The sequence below is a fragment of the Hippocampus guttulatus genome, chromosome 13 (assembly GCF_054856545.1).
Source record: "Hippocampus guttulatus isolate MCC_2025c chromosome 13, RoL_Hgut_1.0, whole genome shotgun sequence".
NCBI lineage: Eukaryota > Metazoa > Chordata > Actinopteri > Syngnathiformes > Syngnathidae > Hippocampus > Hippocampus guttulatus.
In genome coordinates this window covers 6,895,924-6,908,747 of record NC_141273.1, presented here as the reverse complement: position 1 = coordinate 6,908,747, position 12,824 = coordinate 6,895,924, and the positions used below count along the sequence as shown (strand labels likewise).

General features: G+C 40.0%; 1 protein-coding gene across 1 annotated transcript; it reads left to right on the top strand.

Annotated features, from left to right (window-relative positions):
* Nucleotides 1-1,495: 1,495 nt before the first annotated feature.
* On the top strand, nucleotides 1,496-4,213 carry LOC147196132 (glutathione-specific gamma-glutamylcyclotransferase 1-like). The gene is made up of 3 exons (XM_086127513.1): nucleotides 1,496-1,833; nucleotides 1,934-1,969; nucleotides 3,584-4,213. Exons 1-3 carry the CDS (start codon nucleotides 1,663-1,665, stop codon nucleotides 3,977-3,979), a joined length of 603 nt encoding a protein of 200 aa, XP_085983639.1. The 5' UTR covers nucleotides 1,496-1,662; the 3' UTR covers nucleotides 3,980-4,213.
* The last annotated feature ends 8,611 nt before the right edge of the window (nucleotides 4,214-12,824 follow it).

The window sequence follows — 12,824 nt, the reverse complement described above, 5'->3', positions numbered from 1 at the left end:
TTTACAAACAGTGCTGTCACGAAAGAGCCGGATGAAGTCAAATTAGCAATTTCCCAGCTTGAGGGTGAGTAGAGTTGTAGTTTTTCTTGTGTTTAAGGGAAATCTGCAAGAAACTCACTTGTTCTGCCTGTTGTGTTGAAAACAATTGTCACAGACCAGCAACAATTCTATACTTCGCACCAGCCTTCCAAGCACATTAGTTTTTCTCAGCTGCTGCGGTACATTTCTCAGAAGTATCTGTTTAACTATCATATAATTGTCACTTGTGCACATACAAAACGTTTCTCATTTCGTTCACATCCATGCAAATGATTATGAACAATTCTCTGCTGTTTCCGACATGTTTACTACTTATGTCACGCTGATCAAAATATATGACATCGGGCCTCTGATGAATTGTGTCACGCCCACAACATTTTCGCATGAGCTCATCATTGAAGTCTTTACATGCAAAATGGGAGAAAAAAAAACAAGCTGTCATAATGCCTCAAGCATATTTCTATACACTGTATACCCATGAGACTTTTATCACACTTGACTTTTTCTAACAAAGGCAAACGAGCATTGGATCAGGAATCTCAAACTCACGGCCCTGGGTGCATTTAAAAACGATTGACCTGAATGTGGAGGGGGGAAAAACCTTGCTGAGCTCACGCGGCAATGCCAGCAGCCACCACTTGAGGGCCCTAATTTTGACATGAGATGGGGGGCGGGGGGGTCTTGACATCATTGACAGGCAGAAGATATTTCAGGTGGAGCAGTGGCTCATAAATCATTGCTTTGCAGCTGAACTGACTACACGGGTCTTTATTTATACAACGCTTTCCACAGGGACTGCAGCTGTAACAAATCAGTTTCCAGAACACTTAACATAAAACAACAAAACTCACACAACAGAACACAAAACATAAAACGTGGATAATAATACAATCGTGCCAACTATTCCTTCATACGCCTTGATGTTTGAAGCAGTTATAAATGAGGAGGAGTGAATCAAAGTTTAATTGTGCAAGTGGATCAGTGTGACACCACACGCATCTGCTCCAAGCTAAATTTGAAAGTAAAGACGAATATAGTGATTGGTTCAATTCTTCTGTCCCATTTAGATTATGGAGTTTAACACAGCATAGTCACTGTATAAGTAGACAATTTTTAAAATATTGTATTTTTCATTCTTGGTAACACAAATCTGGGAGTATCCATACAATGACAATAAATACTTCCTGTCCTGTCCGAAAAATTGCAAAATAAAACACAAACAAAGGCATAACGAAATAAAGACTTGTGGTTTTCCTTTCGGTTAGAGTATAAAAGTAAGAGTTTCATTATGAGTGAGCATTGAAGGGAAAAAGCATCAGCACTTTTCCACGTGGTTGTGACTGTCCCAAACCCCGCCTCTGTCACACTCCCATTGGTCGAGGTCGCCTTGCTGTGACGTCACATGAACAACAAATACACGTGTTCGCCTAAACGAAGGACGCGCTCGTTCCACACTTTGGCAGGAGATTTTTGAAGATCTGCGAAGTGCTTCTGACTTGTCCGCACGCTTACAGAATGAGACTTTAGCGAGAAAATTTTCATTTTTAAAATACTTCGAGCTGTAAAAAAAAAAAAAAAAAACCAACGTTTGTTTGGTTGTGAAAAGCTAAGCATCTTGCTGCCATGAAACCTCAAGAGATCTTGCAATGCAAAGGAAGCCTGTGGGTTTTTGGTTATGGATCCTTAGTTTGGAAGCCTGATTTTGTCTACCAGAGGAGCATAATAGGCTACATCAAGGGCTATAAACGGCGTTTCTGGCAGGGAGATGACTTTTATCGAGGAGACAAGGAGAATGTGAGACTTCCATGCCATTTTTGTAAATTATATATATATTTTTTTTCTAAAATTGTTGCTACATAATGTGTACTGACTACAACTGCCTATATTTCCACAGCCTGGAAGAGTGGTGACACTGGTGGAAGATCAGGAGGTAAGTGTCTTCATACATCCAGACACATAGATATCTAACTACAACAGTAAATATATATATATATACTATAAATAGCATGCAGTACAACATGCCACTTTCTCATTTTACTTTAGACACATGTCAGCCACCCCGATGATTCCACTGGTGTGCTGTACAACAAAGTGGAAAACTGTAAATTATTGCTCAATTATCATTTCATACTAAACTATGATAATTGAGCTGTGCGTGTAATGACTTTATTTGACATGTACACCATAGCACTAGAATGTAGAATATGTGAAATAAGGTCCGTTATTAAATGCCAAGTGAAAGTACATGTCTGCGATTGGCTGGCAACTGATTCAGGGTGTCCCCGCCTACTGCCCGAAGACGGCTGGGATAGGCTCCAGCACCCGCCGCGACCCTAGTGAGGATCAAGCGGTTCGGAAAATGGATGGATGGATGGAAGTACATATCTGAACGCGAGACTGGAGTTGCGAGGATTTCATCTAGAAAGTATGCAACATAGCACCAACCAATAAATATCCCCTCAACGTTTTGACCACGTATTTTACATTTAAAAAGTTACAATGCCAAGTTGCGACTGACACTGTCAGAGAGGTATTAATTGATCAATATGTTTTTGATTGTGGTTGATATTTGCAATGGTGTCATCATATTGAGAGCCACTTCTAATATTTTGGTAACCTTGTTTAAATCAAGGGCGAAATACTCCACTTAAAAAAAGAAAACAATATTAAACATACATATACACATTTCTTATAGGCAACTGCATATATATAGGTCAACTCACAGTGCACAGGGTTCCTTTGTGACGATTGCATTCTTCCCGTACTTGTGTGGGTTGTCTCCGGAAACCGGGTACTCCAGTTTCCTCCCGCATTCCAAAAACATACAGTATATGGTAGGGCGATTAAACACTCTATGTTGCCCCTAGGTGTGATTGTGAGTGCCACTGGTTGTTTGTCTGTGTGTGCCCCGCGATTGGCTGGAAACCAGTTCAGGGTGTACCCCACCTGTTGCCACGAAGACATCTGGCATAGGCTCCAGCATGCTGACGACCCCCCTGAGGATCAGCAGATCAGATATACAATCAGTCGGATTCAGCAGGATTTCAATCAGATGATGCAATCAATTTATAGTTGTCATTTTTATGGGAAAATGATGAAAAATATACTGTAAACATTTATGAAAATCATAAATTGTATAATATAGTCTGATTAAACCACATCCCATTGGGTATTAAGTGCATGCATTAAATTATGGAAAGCTATTTTCTCGCATAACAGAAAAAGCCTTTTGCATTTTCCATTTATCGCAACTTTTTCATATTTGGGCGTGACAATTAAGATTTCACTTCAAATTTTTTGACTCCTGTTCAACCATCCCATATTATGTATGGAGCGCATATATTTGAAAATTAAAGTAAGAAAAACAATCGTAGCGCCTGTATTCCACAGCTGGTCGACTGCTTCAAAGCAAACATCTTGTGACTTTACAAGCCTCGGGGACCGTTTACTATATTTGTTTTTAATCACTGAGCTCAACAATTACATAAGGGGACGAGCAATATTCTCCAGTTAATAAGTTCCTGACCATTTCTCTCCCTTACAGGATCGTACATGGGGCGTGGCTTATGAAGTGGCCGATGCACAGATAAAGGAGGCCTTTCAGTACCTCAACATAAGAGAAGGAGTGATAGGAGGATACGTCACAGAGATGGTGGAGTTCATTCCTCGGGAGAAAGGCGTGGACACCGTCCACGCCCTTGTCTACATCGCCACCTCCGACAACCCCGCCTACCTGGGCCCCGCTTCCACCCAGGAGATCGCCAACCAGATCGCTGTTTGCAGGGGAAAGACGGGCCACAACATCGAATATCTGCTCCGGCTTGCCGAATTCATGAGACTCTGCTGCCCGGAGGTAGAAGACGAGCACCTCTTCTCCATTGAGGCCGCCGTTTTGAACATTTACCAAGACTGCGAAACACAAAACTCCCTCCTTGTTTGATCTGTCTAAAAGACACAAAGCACTTTATATTGACATGCAGTTTAAATGTCACATGTATTGAATGTAGCAGGTTGTATTCCTTGAAATATAAGCACTTCATTTTTATATTATATTCTTGTTTACTGCATGTGATGCATTTTTTAACATTACTAAATGCTTTTAGATTTCCTATTTAGTGTATACTGTACATTCATCAATGTTATTTTAATAATAAACATGCCTTCATTAAACGGTGCTGCGAGTCCCGCCTGGAATTCCCTATATGTTTCTGTCGAGCTCATGCTTACAAATCACGTGACTCAGGAATGTTCAGCTGCAGCCTTCTAGGAAATGCTGACTTCATCTGAAATGCTCAGGAGTACTGCATAAGCAATCACGACTTGAAGGGAGACTGTGCAGTGGGGATTTCTAACCACCTATTCGCCTATATGTAGCTGGGGCAAGGATCAAACAAATATAGTAATTCATGGTGCAAGAAAAATAAACACATTCAATGTTTATCTAAACTAGCCTGTCATCTAATTCGTTAATGTCATTCATTAATTCTACACCGCTTGGAATGTACTGACATCATAGCTGCTCTGTGTCATTCAGTGCTTATTGTGCTCATGATGGGATTTGAATTGAGCATAAGAGATACTTGTGTGTGTGTGTCGTGTAGATGTAATCTAATCAAAAGAATTATTTTTGACAATCGATTAATCATTTAAATATTTTTTTTCAAATTTCCAAATCCTTCTATGTTACAACAGACCAAACTGGTAAGTGAACCATGATAAATATCAATTTGTTCACTTTCTGCATTGTAAATTTGAAATAATATCCTATTTTTTAATTTGGGGATGTAAATTAAAACGTCTTTTTTATCCAATCATTTATTCATTGTGTGTGTGTGTAAAGGTATAAATTAAGTTTTCCCTTTAAGTGAGCTGTCCTAAAAAGGTTTGCAGATTTCTGCTTGTACATTTTGAAGGAAGCAAGAAGAGGAGGTAGGAGCACAGCTAGTGTTACTCCCCCTGCATGGACTTTAATCACCAGGCCATAACTTGACATGTACACGTGTTGGACTAAAAAAAAAAAAGGGGGGGGGGAGCATTGCACCCATAGATAAACAAGGCTGCTGCATACAGTAGGAACAAAATTTCTGTGACACGTTGCAATGTTTTCTATGGAGTGCAAGTACAAGTAGGCTAAAGGTCAGTTCTGAAACCAAAGAAACCAATGCATTGCATTTTTCATGCACTGTTGAGAACGTATGGAGAAAACATTTCTTAGCCTCTGCAAATCTTTTTAATCAAACAAAAAGAATCTCAGTGTCTTCACACCCAGCATTGGAAGAAAGACAACAGAAAAAAAATGTTAGAACACTCAGAGAATGACCCATATTGCATTCAAAATTATTTTCTTGTTTCTGCTGCTATCTACAAAAGTAATCGTACAAGAACAGCAAAACACTCTTGTGGACCATTTGTTGCATTAACTTTTCAGGTAATTACCGTTCTTCTCAGATCATAATTAAAATTCTCAAAAGACTTGCTTTTTTTCCACATCAGTGTGTCACTTGCGCATATTAAAAAGGCTCTCATTTCTGCAAATGTTTACGCACAGTTCTTAGACGTTTCCTACTTTATCAATTGTCTAAATTATTAATTCATTCATTCTTTTTCCGATCAGCTTATCCTCACAAGGGTCGCGGGGGGTGCTGGAGCCTATCCGAGCTGTCTTCGAGCAGTAGGCGGCCCTGAACCGGTTGCCAGCCAATCGCAGGGCACACAGAGACGAACAACCATCCGCGCTCAGACTCACACCGAGGGACAATTTTGAGTGTTCCATTAGCCTGCCATACATGTTTTTGGAGAACATGCAAACAAGAGAGTGAGAGAGCTAAATAAATAGTCATGGGTGCGGCGTCATGCCTAGACAAATTGTCATCGACGGGCCGTCATGTGCCTTTCGTTAAAAAGGACGGATTAAGCAAAGACGGAAGTAGGTTTTCGTCCATCCCAGCGGTCTTTGGGCAGGAGGCGGGGGACACCCTGAATCGGTTGCCAGCCAATCGCAGGGCACACACAGACAGACAACCATCCACACAAGGAGGGACATTTTTAAATTAAAGATAATTTCATCAGTATTCCAGACAGAAACCACCGCGAGTTAGCCACAGCTAGCCAGGTATGTAGCTTATTAGTTTGTCAGTTACGTTGAAGAATTAGCAAAACTTTGGACTAAAAATGGCTGATACGGTATCCTACAGTGTCTAAAAATTGCAAGGGTGTCACTTTTAACACCATAAATTTTTTTTTTTAAAAATCAGCGCATGAGGACCTAAATCTGCTTATCCTCACGAGGGTCACGACCTTACTGGAGCCTATCGATCTTTTTGATTGGGTGTGTTTGGCGTGGCAGAGAGTGCTCCGTTCCTATTCATTTCAGAACACAGCCAGCGCCAAAGACAAAAACAGCAGATTAATGCAGCATCTGAAAGCATAAAATAAGCCTTCCATTCATCTTATTAGAATCTCGGTTGAGGTGACATTGGGCGACAGGTGGGGTACATCCTGGACTGGTCGCAAGGCGCATATAGACGAACAACTATTTACAATGTAGGCACTTGAGAGTATTCCAACATTTAGTATAGTTTATTCCATACAGTTTATAAGTTGCATTCAGAGTTTCAGGAATATAGAAGGCGTGTCAGAAAAGTTGTACGACGGGAGTCTCAAAAGATACATTTCATAGCAAGAGATACCGTGTTTGCTTTTCTCAATGCACGAGAAGGGGTGGTGTTAAAGGGGGTTCGGGTGTGAGGGTGAATTGCACTGTGAAAGTCCCAGATTTTTTTTTTTCCACCGTCTCAGAAATGGTGAGGTCAGTTGATGGCCAGCATGTGTTCAATGAAAATGAATTTGAAAGTGAAACAACATGCATCCGTTTTCATTTAATTGGAGCTGGAGTTTTGGAAAGGGATTCTTATTTTGGAATCAGTTTCATTCTTACCGTTTGTATGATAGACTGACCCTTGTGGGGAAGTACGGTACATCTGAGTGTACAGTGATGTGCACAGTGGAAGACATTGGAGCAGTGAGAATATGTGGAACAGAAAACCTGGATGCTGATATGGTGATCCTTTATAGTTAGAGTCCTGCAATGGACAAAAACTGGTGACTATACAGTATGTTGGGGAGATGAAGAGAGCTTCCTGACTCTTGGATGAGCCAGATTTTGCTCCAGTTGATGGTCAAATTAAACGCATCTTCTTCAATGTGTGTAAAAACATGCACCAGTTGTTTCTGGGAATTGGAGAATGAATTACACAATAAATTTGTGTTATTATTATTATTTTTTTCCAAATCAGAGATGCAAGTAAACATTTCCAGATGCATTTTTTTTGCGTTGAGTCATAGTTTGTTCTCCAGCACATTTGTTTTTCTACATAATAATAATAATAATCATCATAATAATAGTATGGAATGTAGTGTCGAATATTTTTATTTTAAAACATCAGAGCTATAAATTACAATGCAAAGTAACATCTGTATTGCGCTAGCTTTTGGGGGATCACACTAAGAAACAAAAAGTGAAAATATCTAAAATACCTGAGGTGCTAGAAAAATGTAAATCGATTTTTAGAATCAGTGTCAAAAATATGTTTAGGCTCGTACAAAGCCATGTTTGATTAAAATTTGCTGTTGATCAGTGTTATTGGACAGCGACTATTGTTCTGCTTTTTTATCTCATGTTTACAGACCAGACCCAAGTCTTTTGGCTAAGCATATCCAAGTGGACAATGGATGTAGTGAGAACACAAGCTTCCTGGTTGTACTGCACAGGACTGTCAGGAAACATCTGAGTTCACCTCAGTTGCAATATCAGCCAATTGTACCAATGAATGGGCCCTAACCTCGTCTCGAGCCTGGTTTTTTGATAAGTGCAACTTTCAACTTCTGCAACTTTCAATCCACTCCTAGTCAAAGGAATATCAGTAAATCAGTCCTTTCATTTCATACTTGTGTCCGAGTCACGTTATAGAATGGGTTTATTTTGCAAAGGGTGCATGAGCAAATGAGTAGAATTAAGTCAAAGCCTAGATATCGCTCGACTGGAAATTGTATCATTGGCTCTCACTTTGCAGCACTCGAATCAACATCAAATATTGATATTGCTGAAGTAGTGAAAAATTTTGCAACATTATCGTATCATTCCCTTTCGAGCAGTGATTTTCATAGTGTGGCGCAAGTGACACCCATGCTCCCTCTAGTGGTATGTGAAAGAATCGCTGCATTAAATAGATATAAAATTAAAATAGACAATTCAATCAAGCATATTATAATGAAGCATTCAGCTATGCACATAGTCTGTTTAAACTGCATATATTTTGAAAGGTCAGTACAGTACAGTATTTACTTTGCAGGCACAGCAGCTTTACCTTAGCCTACAATCTTAAATTGTTGACCGTTTTTAAAATCGGGTTGAAGTACGATTTCGATTAAATGTTTATGTGCTGAGTGATTCAATGAAAAGTCAAACCCTGCATCTCTGTGAGGCCGACGTGCTAACCAGTGGCCCATTGTGCCGCCTTCCGGAAAAAACATTCCTTCAAATGTGAAGCTATTGATAAATGTCTTTGATTTCATGTGACGCTGTCTCTGTTGTTTGTACCACTTTGTCAGCCTGAATGAAAAGACCCTGGAGATTTCTCTCTCAAGTGTTTTCGCTCAAGCAAAAGAAAAGCCACTTGGGGTTTCCCACACGCTCACAGACCTTTGGTATAAGAACTGCTCCACAACAGCTGCAGCAGCTTAGTTTAAGTCTCTAATTACACCAATGATTCACTCCTTTTTATTGTGCATTTGGACCAATATGTTTGTCCTTCCATAAGACATTTGTTCCTTTCAAAACAAAGCCACATTTGAGGCATTTTGAAAAAATCTGAATATGATCTCATTACAAAATGCAGCCATCCATTTTGTCCTATTCCAGCTGCCTTGAAGCCAATGGCAGGGTTAAACATGGTCCGGTTGTCAGCCAATCATAACGCTCATCCAAAGAAACAAATATTCAGATGCACATTCGCACACCACGGATTTAGTGTCCTCACTGAACTTAACATATTTTTGGAATGTGGGAGGAAGCCAAACTGTGAAACAGACGTGCCAAAACATTTTCTCCCCCCTTTTTTTTTTTTTTACTGCACTGTTTGTCACAAATATTTGCAGCTAAGGATTTGCTCGGAAACTTCTATTCTGTAAAAAGTAACCTTTCTTTTGAGAGAGAAAATAGTCACGATGTTAGGCTAATTTTGATCGGAGCGAAAAGAAAAGCAAGATGCTTCAAAAGGTCAAATGACCTGTTGCGTTTGTGATAACACTTTGTTTTGACCTAGAAAACTATGACCTAAATTCAGTGTCATGCACTCACAAATTAACACCACACCTCGTTTTTTCAACATAAATTACTTGTCGGGAAACTACAAAAGGATGGGAACCCACGGTGTACATTTCTTGTATTAAATTATGATGACGGCGGCGCATTGGTGATGGTTATAGAAGGTATGTAAGAGACATAGCCGTCTGAAGAGGAAAAAAAAAACTGGGTGTGATGATTTATCTTTTCCCATGACGTTGTTTTTAAATGAGGATTGACTTTCAAGAAAATCACGTGACATGTTCTCAACAAACTGTGTCTTTAGTTCACGTGATCCTGAAACTGATCAGTATGTTGTCATACAGCGTTTTGGGCACGTTGTTGTTGTAGCTTTGTTTCAAAGACCTTTCTGAAGGATTTTTGTCAAGTTAACCAAAGTGAGTTTCAGAAATATCAAAGTTAATAAACTGCAGTACAAAACCAACTGCAAGTAATATGACCTCCAGTTGGAAAGGCATTTTAAAGGAAAAGTGTCATCAGCGCTACGGTCCACCTGCATTGCGTTTTTGTTGTAATATATACAGTCACATAGGCAGCACGGTGATAAGTGCTTCACTGTTTGAATCGCTGAGTTTGCATATACTGTACACCCTGTGCTCGCGTGTTTTTTTTTCTCTAAGCACTCTACTCCAGTTGGCTCGCACGTTCCAAATCTATCATTTGAGGACTATAAATTGTCCATAGATGTGAATGGTTTTCCCAGGCCGCTATTTTTTTTTTACCATATTATACTCATTCAACTTACCAATGCTGTCGTATAGTTTGTGTCGTGCAATCACATGAAGAACGAGAACGAGTTTAGACATTCTCCCATCCCAGTTACAAAATATGAGTCGTATAGCTCAGTTCCTGGGAGCCAACTCGTCAACAAAGAAGACAAGAGCTTTTGCTGTCTGGGCCCCTAAGCTGAGGAACGACCTCCTGGGAGATCTCAGGCAGACAAACAGCGTCTGACATTAAATCTTTTCATAAGACTCACTTTTATAGTTTGGCCTTCTCTTAAAAGTGTGGGTGTTATTCTGGGTTATTACATTCTATATATACAGTATATATATACAGTATATATAGATATATATATTATACATACACACACACACACACACACACACTTAGTCATTTCCCACGCGTACAAACTTGTCATTAGTTATATTTTGTTTATATTTTTATGCTGAAGCACACTTTATTTAACTTGTTTCAAAAGTTGTTATACACGTAACATTAGTCGTATTGGTGGACCCTAAGATGTGTGTTTAATCAATTCCTTCACGTAACTCAGATGCACATTCAGAGGGTGTAGGTCATATGGCACATTCTATGAAAGGATGCAACGCATGACAGTTGTGTAGCCAGACTGTTGCATATCCCACAAATCAAACGGACAGATTTCCTGCGGTGCTCTCTGGAGGGTGAAGTAGGATTAGTCCTGCCGCCTCTGGATTCATGCCGGGGTTTAATGGAGCAGGACTGACTGAATTGACGGGGATGCTTGTTTTTTGGCCAACAAAGGCCTCAAAACACTTAGGTATTACTTGGAAATTGGGACAGCCTTGTTTACCCTAAGTTGGTTCCCATCCAAATGATATAAATACTGGTTATGAAATTAATTCCGATTGACTGCAAAATCGCTGATACAGCAAAAAAGTAAAAAATTAAAAAATGGCAAGCCCGGATGTACCCCGATTTATATGACTGCTTTCCTGTCACAGATGTAGTTTATTTGGTTTCCTGGATACAAGTCAAACATTCACCTGGTTCATGGCGGAAAACATAAGGAGTTTCCGGTGTACCATCAGACAAACATTTAGATGTTAGAAGTGTAGTTAAAAAAAAAAACTATGCTGCTATTCGCTGTCAAGCCAGTGGCCAATACAAGCTTTTCCACATGACACCTCATAAGTAGCACAGTGTTTGGGTGACATGGTAAGGCATCATAGAAAGCTTACAAAATTAAACGGATAAGTGCAAATCGGTATTTTTGATCTTATAGAGTAGGTGGGGTTCTTTGTATGGTTTTCTTGAAAAGCAGCAAAAAAAAAAAAAAAAAAAGCCATTATTTTTGGCAGTGTGGCATTTTAGACCACGGGTGTCAAACTCAGTTTTGTCACGGGCCTCATTATAATTACCATTTCCTTTGGAGGGCCGTGATGCCTGAAACTATATAAAGAAGTCAACAATAGCGTTTTATTCAACTATTTTTTCAGTAACTGTAATGAGGGGATTGCTGACAATATATGTCACTGATTTATTACATATGAAAATTAGAAATTTTGGTACACATTTTAGCAAATATCATGGAAGTTGTCATCTTTGATTTGCCGTCGCGGGCCACTTAAAATCATATGGCGGGCCACATCTGGCCCCAGCGCCTTGAGTTTGACACCCAGTGTCTTGACATTTATTTTTTTCATTCTGCAGGAATAATAATCTGTCACTCTGGTCGGTGGCACTCTATCGTCGAAATATGAAATCAGTATAGGGTGATGTTGAGTTTTCCTCGAATAAGAACAAGTTAAAATAGAGATTTTCATGATTCTGTTTTCATTAGAGTTGGTCATCATGTCATTAGCTTTTTCTGTTAAAGGACTCCGCGTCAGGTCGTTGTGTAACTGTCAAGTTTTTCTCTTTGTCTTTCTGTTCCTGTATTTGTTCATTTTCTGTTTGTGTCACATTGTTTTGTTGAACTCAGTGGTGTGTTCTGTTGTTACCTAGCGTTTTGGGCGTTTTCGGGACTTTCAATTTTGCTTTTCCAGTATGTGTTTTTGTTCACACATTTTCTTCGCTACTCCCTGCTTCTTCTGCCTCCCTACTTTTTGGTTCCATGACCATCACGCACATACTTAACACAGAAGATGTATTGTAGACGGATGTTGATACAAACACATTGGTCATGCAATTGTCACGCAATGCCTCCATCCAGCCATTTTCTATACTGCTTATCCAGTTCGATGTCATGTGGAAGCTGGATCTTGAGGTGGGGTGAATCCTAGATGGATCACCTGTCAGTCGCGGGGCACATGTCACGCAATGTATAAAGGGCAATTAGGGGAAGCAACCGCCAGCACTCCAGTTAATCCGTCACAGTGTCTATGTAGAATTCAAGCAAGCAGGTCGAGCCCTTTGACCTCATGATTGTAAACAATGGCAGATGAGATTAGGTTAAACATGTGCACAGCAAGCAGCAATACCCCAACCACGACCATGAAGTCACACCTAAGGTCCAGGAAGGGCCATTGCCATAACACGGTGTCTCCGTGTGATGGAAACGCCAACCCTCTATAATCCCCAGCCCTTAAGAGGCTAGCGAATATCTACTTAAAGCGACATTATGGGGGAGATGTTATGCAAATGGGGGCTTGATCCCTTCATCTCTGTGCCAGCCACTTGTTTTGTGTGCTGTCTGCCATGTTGATCTCAGGCTTAG